The sequence below is a fragment of the Equus asinus genome, chromosome 2 (assembly GCF_041296235.1).
Source record: "Equus asinus isolate D_3611 breed Donkey chromosome 2, EquAss-T2T_v2, whole genome shotgun sequence".
NCBI classification, from domain to species: Eukaryota; Metazoa; Chordata; class Mammalia; order Perissodactyla; family Equidae; genus Equus; species Equus asinus.
Genome location: NC_091791.1, coordinates 138385086 through 138404022, shown reverse-complemented (window position 1 = coordinate 138404022; position 18937 = coordinate 138385086). Strand labels below are relative to the sequence as shown.

Below are 18937 nucleotides of genomic sequence, written 5' to 3'. Positions count from 1 at the left end.
TCTTCATGGGAACTTTGTGTTTTCATTTCTCTTGGACAGATACCTGGGAGTGGAATTGTTGGGTTGTGTGGTAATGTATGTTTAACTTTATAGGATATTGCCAAACTGTTTTCCAAAGTGATTGTACCATTTTATTCTGTGGGTTTTTAAGCAGAAGAAAGATTCAGTTTTCCATTTCTGCTAAACTGAGAAACAAACTCAGAAGTTGAGTGGGAAGCCAGTTTCATTTTGAAAGAATGTATAACAGTAGATACTTATTTTGAATTTATAAAATGTTTCATTGGAACCAAAATTTTAAAAAGAACTCAAAACTGTAACCCCCTGGCTAAGTTATCACTAGATGTGTATTTCTTCTTGTGGACCCAATCAAGACAGAGAAATGTGTGAGATCGTCTATTTTTTATCAGTACCAAGTCGTTTTCCTATCCCTCAGCTAATGAGGTTCCTTTGCTTGATTTAGGGTAAACTTGGCCTTGGAGAGTTTGTGGTGTGGTAACCCCTTCAGTCAGAGATTTGCTTCATGAATTTACAATCATCTATAAGGTCCTTTCAAAACGAGAATCCAGAAATAGCCCTCCATTGAAAGGGGTTTCAATCTAGTAATTGATTCAGAAATTATTGGGGGGAATTCTGTTACCAGGGGTGGTTTGTTCAAATCAGGCTTTTCAGCAATAAATGGTATTTCAAGTGGGGAGGGAATTATCATCACTCCTGAAAACCAGCAAAATACTCTGACGCAGGATATGCTGCATCAGAACAGAATGGCTAAAGTGTTCAAATTTTTCTACTCAGAAGATAATCTTTTCTAAACTATATTTTGTTATGTTCTGTATTGCGTAGTCCTTGGCCTAAAAGAAGACCCAGAAATAACTATTCATCCGAACGCTGTTTTTTTCTAGGGAGTGACTAACCATCTCACAGAGAGAGTTTGAGATAGTAAAGATAATTCCAAGCAGGATAATTAAACAATTATTTATATTTGTCGTTAGAATGTAGTGTCTATTTTATGGGAGGGATAAAGAAAGAATGGTAGAAGAGGTAGATGTGAGACTTGTTAGAAAGTTACTATCCTAATTAATTTGGGGTGAGCCTAACATTAAAATTTTTGTTCTCTAAGCACAGAACATTTAATAGTCCAAGCAACTTCTCCTCCACAAAGAGGAAGTCACTCTGGATTTAAAAATATTGTTTGGGAAGTCCAAGTGGGTAAACATCAAATGAATTGCTGAGACATGACTTTATTTCACTGGAGTCAATATTTCCCCTCCTGAGGAGAAGAAAAATCCAGAATCAAAGGAAATGCCGAAAGACTGGTTTGTTATCTCTTTCCAACATCAGAGATAAATGACTATAGGAAAAAACCAGGATTTTTCTCCAGCTCACAACTGATGTTACAGTGAAAGGATAGAGTGCCTGTTAATCTAGCAAGAGGCTTTAAGAAAAGTTGGGAGTCCATCACTGTGATTCTTCTGGGACTCAGGAGGGTTCTCTTGACAAAAATTCCTTCCTTACTCCCATGTTCTTGAAATCCCTAAAGCACAGAGACATCTTTTTATCCTTCCTGTCTCTGGTGACTTACGTGACGTTAACGGCCTGTTCTGGACTGTGGCTTTGAGCACTACTGGACCCCATCTTCAGTTTCTTGTTCAAAAGGGGAAGCCACCGTGCAGAGCTGCATCTCGGCACGTCGTCAGCAGTTACTCTCCCCAGCACAGGAGCGTGGTCCTTTCACAGACCTGTCATGAGAAGCAGAGGCCTGCTCTGCACTGGCCCGTTTGATCCAAGTGCACACTGAAAGTGGAAGTCGAAGTGTGAAGGGCTAGACCTTTTGATCTTGCCTCATGAAACAAAGTTTCGTAGTAACGGTAGCAACCAAGACAAACCCATGGTCAGGTCTTACTGACTAGTCTATTACTTTTGCTTTCTCTCCAAGAGTTTATTAATAACCTGACACTTGTTCTCCTTTCTGATTCCCCCATGAGATCATTACAAACAGAACTGTCAGAAGTCCCTCTTAGACTCTCGTTTAAGTACCCTTCTTGAAGGGGAGCAAGGTAATCCACAATGGAGAGGTGAGTGTAAACCATTGTTTTTATCCGAAGGAGTTTAGCGTGGGTGTGGTCAAAGGCCAAGAGGTGACAGATTTCATAGTTCAAACTGAACTATTTCCATTAACTCTCAATTTCCCAAGATAGCGGAAGGTGGTGAATATTTATAATTATATAGAATTTGGCAGTCTACAAATATTTCACATGCACAGTCTCATTCTTCCTCTTCCTCAAGATAAGTTGGAAATAGAAGCAAGATTAGGGACTGTTTGTTACATGCTGCAACTTTGGGGGTCAATTCAAATTTACTTTGCAGAGTGCAAGGGATCCACAGGTATTATAGCACGTGTGGAGGAAAATGCCAACTCAGTTGCCTTTATTCTGACTTCAGAATATCTTATAATTTGAATGTCCTTGAAATTACTTTAAATATAATTTACGATGAGGTTTTGCAGTTAAAATAGTGTGACACTTAGCTGATGTTCAAGGTATTGGTTCAGTCCTATATGATCTACTCAAGAGAAGGGGTGGGGCTAGGGTGGGGCAATGATAGCCCAGGGAAAGTCAGATTTTTTTAAGTCTTTGGCATCATTTCTGGCATTCCATTTTAGTGGTTTCTAAAGCAAAGATGACGAAGTATGGTGTGCACTCAGGATTTCTCCCCTTCTACACTCAGGGCAGGCATCACTAATCAGTCATGGCTCCCTTCTTCATTGAGACAGGAAGCAGTCTCAGAATCCTCAATTCAGCATTTCTGGCAGGTACTACCAATCAAGAGATGGTATCTCCCAAGTTAAAACTTCTTTCTTTGCCTTCTCTGATCAAAAGGGTAGCTTGATCCTTGTATATGTCTTTTTTCCCTGCAAAATGGAAATGGATTTTTTTTTTAAGTACTCTATTGTACTGTAGACCACTGCTTCTCAGATTTTAATATGCAAACCAATCACGTGGGGATCTTATGAAAATGCAGATTCTGATTTGGTAGGTCTGGGGTGGTGCCTGGAATTCTGCATTGCTAACAAGTTCAAGGTCACAGGTGATGCCAGTGATACTGGTCTGTGGACCACACTTCAAGGAGCAAGGTTGTGCTAGACCATTCTCTGGAGATAAGATGTAAGCTAGAAACTATGTACAATGCAACCAAGAAAAAAGAAGAAAAACAAGGCAAGTGTTCCATTAGAAGCTGAAGTTTTATTATAGGATAACAGTACATAAAGCACATCTAAAATTGATGTGTTCAATGCACTTTTAATAAAGGTAATGTAATATTAAAGGTACAGTTTCTAAGTACAATATAACAACATTCATATTAGAATGAAAATCGGAGTATTTAAAAGACAACATTAAATCTCTCTTTTTTTACAGCTTGTATTTACAAAATGAATCAAAATATTTTTTTTTTTAAATTCAGGACTCAATAAAATAAACAGCTGGAAATAAGCAGACTACTGTAAGAGTGAGTTGAAAAGAAAACCCAATGTAAGTGAAAAGTCAGATGATCCTCTAGTAAAGATCATTAGCAAAGTTTTAGTATAATACTATTTTTAGGATTCCCACAAATGGCTTGCATTTTTAGTGTGGCAGAAAAGGAGTTTTTACATACTGTACACAAAACAGACAGCATATATTTATAGGTACAGTATTATCGTTTCCAGACTTGCATGTATATTTACAGAAGGCTGAGTTTGTTACTCACAGAGTTTTGTGAAATTTGTGTGCTTAATCCTCAAGACCTACACACAATTAGAATCAGCATTTCATGTGGTCTTTTCAAATGTGGCTTTAATACTTGGTTGTAGAAGAAAGTGTTAACCATACAGCTTGCCATATTTTATAAATTTACCAAAAGAATCCAGGAAAAAAGTTGGAATTGGGGAACACTTGTTGTCATTTAACAATGATCAAATGCTGACATGTGCTGGCCATTGTGCAGACACAAAGAGAGACAATCTCTACCCTCAGGAAGCTTAGGATACTAAATAGTGCTTAAAAAAAACAAAGCTTTCAGTCTCCTTCTAAGTGAAGCAATAAGGAATGACATACTCTGTATTAAAAGAGATTTCTTCCTAAACTGTGGCCAATTCACTTTAAAAGGTTAACTATTAGCATTAGCTCTCATTAACCACATGATTGCATTTATGATTAAGGTAATAGCAACTCTTCCATAAAAATGGAAACTGTCTAGAATTGTGGGTAAATATGCAGTGCATGGAAGCCAATAACCATGGCTTGAGAATTTATCACCTTCAATTACAAAAAGTGCAGTAAACAGAAACATTTGCTCTATATTTATAAATTGCTCAAAAATCTTTGCTAAAGATCTTACAAATTCAGTAATATTACAGAACAATTCTAATCAATATTTAATAAGGTTAACTACATCCTTAGTTAGATATTTGATATACTTGGTTTTTAACAATGCCAATAGGTCTTGGGAGAATAGGTGAAAGAGTTTAACTAAGCTTATTATTAAATGACTTTTAAAATGAACATCCTTCACTCAGTTCATGGAACTGGTTGAGGTCCTATTAAAACAGAACACCCCTTATTGAATTTGCTTTATGGCCCATGTTCTGCCATGACAGTGGACGTCTCCATACTTTTCATGGCTCAGGTAGGAGGGGAAGGGTTTATTCTGCCATCAAGCCACCAAGGATATTTTATATAAATGCCTATTATCTATAATAGGAGCTAAGTACACAACTCTCTCAGGTGCCAATAATATAATTCCTTAGTAAGAAAAAAAAGTATTACTCCATTAAACTAGAGTGTTTCTTTAGGATCTTGAAGGCCTGGCAAATTATTTTTCAGCTCAGGAGATATGGCATAAAGCCAAGTAGCAAACATAAAGTAAATGCTAATAGGTTTTCATATATCCATATTTATAAACAAATTCACCCTATAGATGTCAAATATCCATACTAAGGAAGTAATTTTATCCTAATTAAATACACTCTAGAATAATTTATATAATGATATTATGTATTTAAAGAGAAAAGCATGTCCCAAATCCAGCACTCTGATACAGCTGCCAGTTGGGCACAGGTAGATATATATATATATATGTATATATATACAAATATATAGTTATACTCAGTGAAATTAACAAGACCCAAAGGTGGTATTGTCTACGAATAAAAGGGATTTTTTTTGTTGTTCACAAAAGTAACTTATCTAGCACCACACATCAGAAAAACACAAAAATAGCACACTCTAGTTCTAAACAGCTATGTCTAAAATAGATTATATAGTAAAACCAGTATTATACAGCATATTGTGGATTTGATAAACAGATAAATATTTGCACTGAGTAGGCTGTTTATAATATAACATTTTCTTATCTTTACAGAATGAAAGCCAAAAAGTTAACTGTATAGAGATGTGCAGAACAACATTAAATATTATGACTCAAAAGCAGGGACGAAGGTAAATTTGAAAGAAGAGTAAGAGAGAAAATGTTTACAGGCCATTACAAGTTCTTAAGTTAACAGTAAATAAGGAATCAATTGCTCAAGTTGAAGAAAGCAGTAAACAAGAGATTGCATTTACATGCAGATGTCTAAAATTTGTATTTTTTTAAGTCTATGCACAAAAGTCATTTGTTTTATTGCTTGACATTCAGTTATGGCTAGATTATTTAACCTATTTTTTTTGTACTTTGGAAACAAGAATATTGTTAAAGGTGCCATAAAAATGGACAACATTGAAAACGGTTTGCAAATAAACCACCTAACACTGCAGTTCTTTCTACATGTTAAAAGCCTTGTCTGGGGTTTGTCATATGTTAAATATATTTAAACTGGGAAAATATGTTGTAGCTTGAAGCCTCCCATTGGCCCAAACATCCAATACAAAAACACATCTCCACAAAAGGAGCAGGCAGACAATACAGGTACATTTAAAGAAGCAGCCAGCTAATGTCCTAATGGGTAAAAATTTACCACTGTTTTATATGAGATTTCGAACCATTGTGGATAAGAAGAGAATTTTTGGATTCAGGAAGATGTGTACAGTACATACGGATTTTTTTTGTGAAATCATATTCACTATATTGCTCAAGAATTATCTGCATTTACGTCTGCAATCTGTTCAATGATAACCAAGTTCCTAGAAATAGTATTCATCCACATTAAAGTAACAACGAGTGAGCAAGGAATCACACACAAACACTGGAGAGAATTTAGTTGCTCGCAGAGAACAACACAATGTCATGTGCCACATGTCAAAGCTAATAGCAAGCTCTCTTTCATTAGTTCTTAGAAGGAAAAAAGAAAAAGAAGTGTGATACTGCTGATATGGCAAACACGCTAAACGTCAACAGCAAACACGATTCTCTAGGCATGTATCTAAAATAGATTCACTTTCTCAACACAAGAGTCCATGCTATGTTGCATTGTGGAAAAAAGGTGGTTTCTATTTGGACTGAATATTCTGTCGTTCATTTATAAATAAATAAATGACTGAATGTCTTTATTGCTCTAAGTTCTGAGGGTCTGGTTAAATATGGAGATCCCCCATCTACGGTGTTTCCTTGGCATGAAACCAGGCTTCTGGGTTATTTTTAAAATTGTTCTGAGAGCCTGGTAAAACTGATCTCACTTACACAAACAAACAAGCAAACAGACCCAGAAGTGAACCCAATTGCTCTGTAAAGACATTGCTCGCCAGCTTTCTCATCTCTTAAGAATAAACAATAATAGGAAGGTCTCTCTAATAAAATCTGGTGGATTCTCTTTAACGATACTAGTATTTAGAGATAGAATGAAGACCTATATCAATAGACTATTAGCAATAGATAAGATTTCCTGTGCAATTGCATTTCCGGGCACATAATGTGAACTATAGTATAAAGTTGTTTTTGTAGGGTTCTGCTGTGTCATATCTTTATAAATAAAAAGTGGCAATAAAATGTTACAATATGTAAAAATGTCAATAACCTCTGTGTGTGTGTATATATGTATACGCATGGAGAGAGAGAAAGAGAGAGAGATTTCTGCCATTTTCCTTAGTCTTTATCAAAAATAACAAGATAACGCTTTCTTTTTTATCTAAACGACATCGAAAGTTTTCCCAAATTATGCTCTCCTGTGTTAGGAAGAAAATATGTAGATTTTTTTCTGAATGTGTATCACAGGTGTAGAAAAATCAAAACCAACAATTACACTGAGGTGCGCTGACTTTATGGAAAATAATATATGGAAATATGAGAACAAAACTGTATTTCAAAAATGTAAAATGGAACCCTGAAAGCTGGCTCATGTTGCTGTTATCCAAGTGTGTTTTGTTTGTCTTTAAACATTAGCTCTCATATTAACTCAGTAGATAAAAACTACAAATGTGGAAGTAGAAGAATTGTGTCACATAAAGGGATTTTTTGGTTTGCTTCTAAAGGAGAACACAGTGAAAATAACAGTTATCTGCTGGTATTTAAAAGACGTGTTGCATCTTTTACCTCTCTCACTGCACTGATAGGCAGGGCTCTCATCTCATTACTGGTTTCTAAAATTTTTATCCATACTATGTCGAATCGGAAATAGTTTTTAATATATAATGCTATAAATATATTTATCATGAATATCTTACTTGTTAGAGAAACGGTAAATGGAGTATGCAGGACTGTCCTTTGAGTGATGCTCTCTGTTGGTACATTACCCATTCATTTATCTTTTGAACATACCGGCATGACTTTGTACTGCTTTGGAAGTTATTCAGCGTTTTTAAGTACACGAGACTGAAGAACACATAAGTTTTGAACTCAAGAAAATGAGATGATAGTGGAGAGTTTACACACACACGCGATTCTATACAGTTCACTTGTGCCTTGGAGGGATAGTATTATCATTATTATGAATAATAAAAAACACAATTTGTCCCAGTAGTACTGGCCACCCTGTTTTAAGAGTTTAGAAGATCCCTGAGCACATCGTTTCTGACTCTTACCCCAACTCCAAAGTGATAGGGCTTCTATTGTTGATAGCAAGATGGATTGTCATTCACAGTAAGTCAATCATAAGGTGCTTATTTACCCTTTGTTTTTCACCAATCAGCACAAAGAACTGTCAGAAAATAACTTTTTATTATTATTATCTTAAAATAATAGCACTGGAAAGACACATGATTTAAACAATCAATGTTTGAAACAGTGGCTTTAGGATTATTATCTGGCTGCCCCTCTATAATAACAAGTGATTCAATCGACATTCCTTAGCCAAAAACAAAAGGAAAAAAAAACAACTGTACAAATATGTATTTTTCCCTGAGGGATCAAGGTCCACCCGCAAGTGCTCTATGTACATATTGCACTAGAGAGGAATGAAGGACATGTGCAAAAAAGCAACAAGGAAAGAAGCTTACAGCCTACTTAAACCTTTTCATTAAAGACTCTACTAGGTTGGTTTGCATTTTGGAATGTCGGAACACAAACAGCTATTCCTTAGTCTAAAACTAAAAACACATATTTCTACTATGGCACATTCAATGAAATAAAAAGTTTTCCAAAGACAGATAGACAAATTCCATCAAGAAAATAATACAAAGTTTGTTTGTTTGTATTTTTTTTTTTAGAAAATTACATTACTTTCTTTCTTTGTTTCACATTACAAAATCTTTTTTTTTCTTTACACAAATCACATTTTATTGCAGGAATATTTCAAGTGCCATCAAATATTTATAGAAGGGTTAAAAAAATAGAAGTCTCTCTAAAGTGGTCCAGACAAGGCTTTGTATAGAATAAATCTTTTTTTTTTCCATCTTCTAGTTTTGATTTAAGTATTTTGAATACATTTTCTTTTCCATTGACACTTAGTAGCCTAGAAGCGGTCCGACACCCGCACATCATACACACGAAAACCACACACGCACACACACACACACAGGCTCCCTCCTCACCTGACCCTCAGCCCACCTCCATACGCTCACAGAGATCTTGGTATCCACACTATAAAGAACAACCAAACTTAGAAGCAGTGTCTTACGTCATGTTTTCCTTAAGTTAGGAAGGGTGAATTAGGATGCTGAAGACTTTTAAAAAAATCCATAGCTTTAACGCAAATTAGGATGCTGAACACTTTAAAAAAAATCCGTAGCTTTTAACACAATTTGCAAACTGTCCAAAAAAGCACTTTCATCTGCACTTTTGTTTTCATGTGACCAAGGCCAGTTTCTTCACAATATAATACGACCATTTGGACATCATTGTAACTGAAGGTATTCAGGCTTTGTCCAAAAGCCTTATTTACCTTATGCAAAAAGTTGTATAAAAGGCATTACAGCAGCAGGGATAACAATGATGTGATTCCAATCTTTAAAATACTATTGGACTTTTATGTTTAGGAAACTTTAATTATAAGAACTATTAAGAATCATTGTTCTGTATCACCAAGTAGTTTGTGTCATCACACAAGTGTTTCTACAATAAGGAAGAAAATAAAAATGCAAAGTTTTTTACATCCTTTTCTGTACTTCATATTTTTTTCAACTGAATTTAACTTCAGATCCCAACTTCTATCCAAATAATAGTTAGTTGTTCCCTCATTTCACCGAGCACGCCTCTACTACTCCATTCCCACACCGTCGATGTTCTTTGCTCTTAAAGTCCACAGCCTGCTTTTCTTTCAGAAAGACCTAGTAGCAGCATCATGTCAATGCATCTTGGTTTACTCTAAAAGCAGTGTCACCATGGTGTGACTATTACTGAGATTAGAGCATCATTTGTTGCATTAGGTACTTGCAAAATCCTTTCTGGGAAAAGGAATTTCTTTTATGTTCAACATTATGTTCTCTCTCACCCTTAGAGAAGTTCAGTTAGCTCTTAGCATTTCACAAATGGACACTGGAATTAGGTTTAGTTGCTCTTTAATATGCTAGCACCTGAGGCTGGTCATATTCAGAAAGCTTTGGTTAAAAAGAAGTTAATATACTTTAATAAAACCATCCCCAAATTTAGTGAATCAGAATGACAAAAAACAAAACAAAACAAAACCAAAATAAAAACACACCACTTTTCCCCAAAGGAGAAACAATAGGAAGAAAATGGACAAATAAATAATTGAACTAAGCTTGGTACTCTTTTCAGAGTATAAATACTATTGATCTTTAAAGGAACTATGCTTATTTAAATTAAAAATTTGATTTAACCCTTCTTGCCCAAATATAAATACTATATGCTGATAGTTAACGTCTCTATATAAACACTCACATAAAGTTTTATATGCTTGTAAGAAATTTAAGTAAATATTACTCTCGTCTTCCATTTATGGTTAAAACTTTACTATACTTTTGAAAAAAAATTTTTTAGATGTTATTTAGGCTTCATACACACTTCTGTGTGAATAATTCCTTCCCCTTTTCCAAGTTCCTCAGAAAACAAGTGAGAAAGTCAGTGGAGTTAAAAACAGTGAAGGGCTCTGGGAAGCCGGCCCTGTGATCCAGCTGACATGAGGAGCCACAATTCCTGCAAAAGATTCAAGAGGGACCCTGGTGGTAGAGGAGACCCTTCTCCACTGTAAAGGGCTGCCTGGAAACTCCCACCTTTACACTATGGGAAGCTGTTCCCTTTTCTGTACAAACACAGTCTTGGATGTCAGAGCAGAAGTTTGAATCCTACCCTGAGTGTGACTAAAATCGTCATGTAAACGCCTACATTCCCAAAGGTCACTTATTTTTAAAATATGCACACTTATATATCAGACTGTTCCTTCTCCCTTCCCCTACTGGGAATTATTATTATTTTTTTTAAAAAAACCATGAAATTAAACAAAAACAACTCAATATTTCCCACCTGAACGCAAAAGCCAAACAATTTTCTAAATATTTAACAAAATAAATTACAGTCCACAGTCTTCTAGTGAAGATAAATACAAAAGTAAATGTCTGCAGCTAGCATCGACTTCACTTTAAAAGCTTAAAATAGTTAATATTTAAATAAGAGAAACTGGTTCAACATTGTATGCCTCCCTTGCGCTCCTATCCATTGTCTGTGAAATATGGAGAGCACTAGTCTAGAATTTTAGCATCTAGAGGCAACTACTCTAGAAACAGTTCACTCTGAGATAAACTTTCAGGGTTCCTAGATTATACCAAGAACAGAAACATTCACAAAGTAAATGCCTCATGTCCTTACATGGGGAGTGTGCGTTTGCTCCAGATAGAATCTTTGGGTTCTTCTTATAAGAAAAGCTAGATTCCAATAAATATTCTGGTTACTGGTTTGTTCTCAAAGCATAACAATTCCAAGTTGAGACTGAGTCTTACTACTGAATTTTGTCAAATGAGCCTCCCCTCCCTGCGTCCACGAGGTGGCATTTTAAAAAGCTTTTTAAAAATACTGTGCATGATGGTACAAGTCCACAGTACCAATCGATCATTCAACTTTGTATGAAGCATAAACACATCTATTCTTAAACTTACCAAAAAGCAAAGTATAATTTAGGGAGAGTTCCGTTTGTAATTCCAAACTCACGTGTAAAATAAAAATAATCAACATCGTGATTTCTAGATATGACCAGCCAGTCTTTTAAAAGTAATTTTGTAAACAGCAGCATAAATACCTCCCGACGTACCTTCCAAGCCTTCTCAGTTAAACTTGTGTTTCTGGTGCACATGCGACACGACAGTGAACACGCTAGCATTTAATTTAAAGAAAAAAGGTGCAAAATGAAAGTGCCTTATCAATTCAACAGGAAAAGCTACACCAGTAACTACAGTTTATATTAATTAAAACAATATATAAACAATATCTCTTTTAGCTATATATAGTCTTCATGCCCATTTACCCTGTAATATATTATAATGCTATTGTTGCTAGTGCTATGGACCCTTTTCATGCCATCCTGCTGACTGGCAATAATCGGTGAAGAAATAAAAACTTCCTTCATGAAACAAAGAGTAAGTTGTGCAAAGTTATGCCGCAACCTCCGCTATGCACACCAGTCACCGATTATTGCTGGACTCTCTGTTGTTACTGACAGATTGGTGACTCTGGAGAAAGTCTGTGGGCAGTGAGCTACAAGAAAAGGAAATCCTCCGACTTTAGTACCCTCCTTCTGCTGTAAACAGAGGTCAACGATCAAGAAGTCGAGACAGAAAAAGGGTCCATATCTGTAGGCATAATGGAAATCATATGCATGAGAAAAACAAGTTCAACTTTTATTTGTTTTCATTGTTTCCCCTCCTTTGCCTGACCCCGATCACCAAAAAGATGTGCAGTGTGTTGGCGCTCCAGGTCTGTGCAGGGCCATATAAAGTGTCTCAGTTAATTTTTTTGTTTGTTTTTCATGTTTGTACTTCAGACATTCTAGAGGTGCTTAGGTGATACATTTACCCATCAATTTGCATTGCTGGCTCAAATTCTGAAGTGAACAGCTCCTTATATAATGGAGGAAAATGAAGTCGCACAATGTCTGGGTATATTGCTTTAAATGCCATTAGCTTTTCTGTATGTCGTCCACATAAGGCTCTTAATGTAGACACCTTGCATATTAACTGTAAGTGGAAGAAAAGGACATGTTATCGGGAGAGAATAGACACAAGAATCAAAAATCAGGGATCTGGACGATCTTTACAACATTGTTTATAATGATGAAACACACTCGAAGCAACTTAGACGTCCAGGAATAGAGGATTGGTAAAAATAAACGATGCTACAGTCATATTATAGAATACCAGGTGTACGTTAAATACGATTTTGAAGACAAATAATTTAATAACCCAAAAAGATGTTCAGAAGCAAAAGTGACAGAACCGAGACGAGAACCCAAGTGTCCCACTTCCTCCTCCTGTTCCCACAGCTTTCTGCTCTACCATCCGAACCCTGCCCCCCACCGTCTGGAAAAAGAAGAGATCTGGTGATAGAGAAGGGAGCCAGGGGGCAGTCACAGGGAGCTGAGGTCACTGCAACTAGAGATGATGGCATGCCCTACATATTTTATGCAGAACGAGTACGCATCAACTCCAGTGACAAGTTTCCTCTCCAAAAAGAGCGCTGCCTATAGCAAAGCAATCCTGGGTCTGAGCAAAAGGCCCCGAGTAAAAAAAATAAAGAATAGTCAGAAAGCCTGGATGGAAGTCCCAGCATTGACCATTTACCAATTGAGGCTATTTACATGACTTGCAAAAATGCTTTTTAAACTCTAAAGCACTGTACAAGCGCAAAATACTTCTTATTTCAATCCAGAATAATCCTCTCTAAGAAAAGTTTTCACCAAATCACAGATCTTGTCCAGGTGTTAGGTGTTCTCTATAATTAAAGAACCTAATGATACCCTTGCATGGGGGCAAGAAGATGGAGAAGAGAGTAAACTCCTGACAGTTCTTCTTTCTTCTGTTTCCCACTCCTGCCTCAAGCTCTCATTTAACAGGTGCAAAATCAAAAACAAAACGGCAATCAACCTCCAACTTCCCCTTTCTGACCTAACCTAGCTATCAGGAGAAAAGAAAAGAAATCAAACAGGAAAAAAATCCCAAACCTTTCAAATCATCTTCTCAAACAGTAAAACACATAAAATAATCTAAGAAAGAATAGGGCTAATTTTTCTAAGACTAAATGCCTGCTACCAGCACTATCACTGAAGGATATTAGCATATTTTAAATTGACATTGTAATTATATTTTTATTGAAAAGATAATAATTAGCAAAAATGAAACCTTATGCTTTGAATACAGGGTAGTAATAGGAAATTGATGAAGAAAATACAAAAGTTATTTACTGTTGGTTACTAATGAAGTTAATGGAAATAGAACTAATATTAGAATATATGGTTATCCCGGTTAATTGTTTTAGTCCTTCATAACTTCCTCCTTCTAAATTCAAAGATTCTTTCTCTAATTTATATCAATGCAGAACATTAACTCTGCTTTATGCCCAACTTTGATGGAATAGGAGGAGGATGTCCAGAATGTATTAATGCTTAAAAAAAATTCTACCATTACCCTATTATTGCAGGACACTTTATAACCAATGATAATAAATTTAACCTGAATTTTGGCCCAACAGAATGTTTCGAAATGGAGATGTTTCCTTCTGTTCAGTAGCCTGTTGCTTACGGATACTTTTGGGGGCCTATCAGATGATTTACAAGGGCAGCGGGCAGCACTGATCTGTGGTAAGGGATAAGTCAGGCCATGCCAGTGGAAACGTGCTTCTCACCTTTGTTAGTATTCCATCTTCTCGGTGATTCTTCTGTAGGACATGTTGAAGAGCTAGCTGAATTTTCTGTTGCAGTTTTTCAATTTTTACCTTTTCCTGCAGCCATGAACGATCTAAACGTGAAAAATGATACTCCTTAGTATTCTTCCAACATGGTGTCAGAACACCCAATTCCTCCTGACTCTTAGACACAGATTATTATACCACAATGCAGAGTTACAGACTGACAGGCCAGTTTCAGGCCTCGTTCCAAATTTGTTCCTAAAGGAGTTGAAGACTGACGGATGACAGTTATAAAAGAGTGTTAAACCTTTCCATTTGTACTGATACTTAATGGAAGGGAGGGTCCTTCCAAAAGGACAGCCATTTTATCTAAGGTCTACTCATACGAGTGGAAATGAAGCCACCACGGCCCCTCGAGCCTCTCTAATAATTACATTTCTGAAAGAAATACTCATATCAATCCGGCTAGCCTTTCTGGAAAATATGAAAATTGCCTTATAATCCAAGGCAACTAAAATTGTCAATGGAATTCCAGATGACTTAAGGGTTGTTAATTTAAGAGAAAGTCTTTATATGTAAGAATTTCAAATAGAAGATATAAATTCGCAAAACTGATTATCCCCAAGAGGCAGTACTGGTCGAAAACATAGATTACATTCAGAAAAACTTGTAGATGACATCCAAATGGATTTTAAGAAAAAGCAGGGTGTCTTAAAAACCACATTATCTTGGAGATTGGTGTTAGGGAGGGCAACCCTACTCAACCACAGCCTTTCTCTTGGTAGCAGGAGGTTAATTGTGGACTGGGTTTTATTCAAGTCTCATTTCTTAAGGTTTGTCAGAACAGCATGAGGTCTTCTTAAAAGGGTATATGTACGTATGTTGGGGGGTGGAGGTTGCTCTTTGAAAAAATTAAAATTAGATTTAGTAAGAGTGGCAGCCTCTCTTGGTAGTCCCCCAAATATTCTAAAAGTTATGTACCTTACATAAATTCTTTATCTCAATAATTTTTTTGTAAGATTTTTAAAAAAAATTTTTCTTCCTTCTCTCCAAAGCCCCCCAGTACATAGTCGTATATTTTAATTGTGAGTCCTCCTAGTTGTGGCATGTGGGACACTGCCTCAGCATGGCTTGATGAGTAGTGCTAGGTCTGCGCCCAGGATCCGAACCGGCGAAACCCTGGGATGCCGAAGCTGAGCACACGAACTTAAGCACTCAGCCATGGGGCCGGCTCCTACCTCGATAATTTTTAAACCATTTTATTTTTATTTGGTTACCTTACCTGCTGACATCAGTACAAATGCAGAAAACAATGCAATTTCATCTTCAGTCAGGTGCATAGAACATAAACTCTTTCCAAATTCAAATACAAAGCTAATAAAGTCTTCACAACCTGCCAAAATTAAAATAAAGACAGTTGAGGATTTTGGTTATTATCCCAGGAGAAAAATGGATCTAGTAGTTGAAGATCAAAGGGGATAGTGATAACATTTCTACCGTTTAACAGTTTTAAATCTTAAAAGAGAAATCTGTTTAGCTAGCATCACCATCACCACCATCATCATCATTCAAAATACCGACAGTGAACTTCTGATGTGTGATTACTATGTTAGGTACTGCTCTAAGCTTCTTTGGGTATCCCACTTTGTCACAAGAGCCCTATGAGGGAGGAATTATTATTATCCCCTTTTAGAGGTAAGGAAACAGACTTGTAAGAATAGTAACATATCTAAGGTTACACAGGTAGGAAGTAACAGTCTGAGATCCGAAGCCAGGCTGCCTGGCTTCAGAGCCCACACTCGACCAGTGGAGTCTAACGGTACAATCTAACTCAAATGTTACATTCCCTCACTTTTTGTTTTCTACTCTATCTGATCTAAAACACCCTTATAAATCCTAAGCAATGACACATTATAGTGGTAAAATCATTATAACTATTACAGAACTGAAATATAAAATGTGAAAGTCCCATAGAATAATAATCCATCCCCAAAAGACTGGTTAAATTTGGTGTCTATTCTTTCAGATTTGCATGTTATGTACATATATTTAAATGCCAGTGGGCTCTACTAAATTATACAAAACTTCTGTCATTTAACTGATTTTAAAATCACTTATATCTTGGATACTGTCTCATTTTTCTTAATGACTATATCCCACTTTATTTAAATTTTAGAAATGCAAAATAATTTATTTTTAAAGTTTATGTCAGTTTCACTTAGCTATACTTTATTTCTTTGATATCTGCATTTAATTCTCATTAATGGTTGTTATTTGAGGAGTATGGAAGGGCAGACTTTTAGCTCTTTCCTTGATTCTATGTATCAAATCACATCCTCTAGTTTATCTGAATAATATATCCCCTGAAAATCTAGTTCTTAAAATCTGGAAGGGAATTAGAAGGATATATAATATAAATTTCTTGTATTCCCAACTAGATAAAATGAAACTCTGGACCTTTACATATAACAGACAAAAACTGTTTGAGCGGTGTGAATTTTCTACAATGACTAACTATAAAGTAACATAGGTATGGAATCTTTTAATTTTTTTTTTCCTGAGGAAGATTCACCCTGAGCTAACACCTGTGCCAATCTTCCTCTATTTTGTATGTGGGTCACCACCACAGCATGGCTGCTGACAAGTGGTGTAGGTCTGCACCCAGGAAACGAACCCAGGCCACCAAAGCGGAGCATGCCAAACTTAACCACTAGGCCACAGGGCTGGCCCCTGGAATCCTTTAATTTTTGTTTCCAAATAACCACTTTCCATTTTGTTCAGTAAGAGCGTTCACTGAACTCCCATCTTCTCCTATAGCCCTGATTTGAAGACAAAGCCCCCAGAGGTGTCTTTACCTAAGGATTTGAAGACTTCCGGGCTAGCGTATTTCCCGTCAAAGTACACGGTGTTGTTCTGGGAGTCAAAGGCACGGCACATTCTGATAAACACCACCTCTAGAGAACCTACGCAAAAGGCAGAAATGGGGTGGATTAGTCCATCTTGGAGAGTTCATTTTGAAGGCACTAACGTGGAGACCACTTTCTGAGTCCGGCGGTGGGTATCGTGTGCCCCGACCACGGCGTTTAGCCAGTGGGCTCTCAGTCACATCAGCTCTCTATTTAAAAGGGAAAAGTTCACTATGTAACCAAAGACTCGAGCTGAAGTGAAGGCCTGTATTACCAAAGAGAGATTGATTTACAAGTTACTTCTTTGGCATTCTTCTGTCTTGCAACATAGAGTCTCAGAGTTGCTAGGAAAACACTGATTCATATTTATGAAAACAAACAAAACCGAGGGCTATCTCTCTGAGTTCCACAACCTTCTTTCTAACGACTTATGGTAACCTCCTGAGGATCTGGAGCATAGAGACCAAACACAGGTGATGGTAAAATGGGGGAAGGCAGGTGTCCTTCATATTAATCTTTTCACCCAGAGGAGAAACAAAACGGAGGGAAAGTTTCCTGCAAACGGCTCAAAACTCTTTAAGAAGAACTCAGTTTCTGCTAAGAGAAACGTGAGCTATTATCACTGGAGAAGAACTGCTCCCGACACCTTCCTTACCCAGCATTTCTTTAATAAGCCGGTGAAAGCAGGTTAGGGAGGAATCTCAAAATTCACGGGCAAAGCACATACCTGCTTTGAGAAGCACAATTTGATCGTTTTGACACAGTTCCATAAATCCATCAATGCGTTTGGCAAACTCCACCACATACTGTATAGCTTCTGTAATTTTGATGGCACACAACTGCCACATCACCTCCCGCTGCTGTGGAAGAGGGAAACACATTAACATACGCGGCCACTCGCATCCTTGACACCGTTGTTTTCACTGTTCCCATTTTGTAAAATCCTTCTTTGGAAATGGACTCAAAAAGCCCTAGAGGATTAAAAACCTAACAGTTGGCCAGTTATTTGAGACATAACAATAGCTTCCAAATCCTTTCTCATCTCTTCCAATTCCTTTCTTACCATTTTGGTGGCAAAGGGACAGGGGCAAGATATTATGAGTATATATGTAGCTGAAGATGAAAACATGAGTCAGGGAAGCAAGGCACGCGCTGCTTTAACCCTGGGCTACGGAGAGCAGCAAAGTAGGATCTTCTTTTAAGCAATGATTTTGCCTTGGGGAATTTACCACCGCCTTACGGGGGGAAGGGAAGAAAAGAGGCATCAATTACATTTATTGTGTGCAGGCTATGAGCTCAGGTGCTTTACAGCATCCTTGTCTTCATTTCACAGCCTTGCCACTTCCTACCGTTTTGTTGCTTCCCTTTGTCACTTTGGCCGCTGGTGTTCCCTGCTACCTCAAACGAAAAGTGACGTGCTGCTCTCCCCCAACATATCCCATTGAATTCCTTTTATACACCCACTCTTCAACTCAGTGACAGGGTGACCTGGAGCTCTTACATGGCTCACTTGTTCCCCCAATCTTAGTTTAAGGCTCTTTCCACCAATATGATGGGGTGAAAGAAACTCGAATTAGGGGCTAGGAGTCATGGGCTAGTCCTGCTGTTTTTGCTCTCTCCCCTTATGCCCAAGGATGTTAGTTTCCTCATATGTAAAATGAAGGGGGAAATTAGCCTAGATAATCTCTATGGTCCTTCCTAAGTCTGAATTTCTAAGATTATTGAGGAAAATCACAGTATTTTCTTTTACCAAAGGCGGAATGGCTAATTAACATTTCCCCTTCTCCAGCCCTGCCCTCTGATTTTGGTGGCTTGCTGATCAGAGTGTTTCATAG

General features: G+C 37.0%; 1 protein-coding gene across 6 annotated transcripts in view; it reads right to left on the bottom strand.

The window, feature by feature from the left end:
* Positions 1-3219: 3219 nt before the first annotated feature.
* Positions 3220-18937, bottom strand: part of RORA (RAR related orphan receptor A) — a 692777-nt gene continuing 677059 nt past the window's right edge. For all 6 annotated transcript variants that reach the window (XM_070500575.1, XM_044764779.2, XM_070500574.1 and 3 more), the window contains 5 exons: positions 17830-17962; positions 17052-17159; positions 15479-15589; positions 14194-14306; positions 3220-12530 (listed from right to left, as the gene is read on the bottom strand). In XM_070500575.1, the coding sequence (XP_070356676.1) occupies positions 12366-12530; positions 14194-14306; positions 15479-15589; positions 17052-17159; positions 17830-17962 (630 nt within the window). In that variant the 3' untranslated portion in view covers positions 3220-12365. The remainder of the gene's footprint in view (positions 12531-14193; positions 14307-15478; positions 15590-17051; positions 17160-17829; positions 17963-18937) is intronic.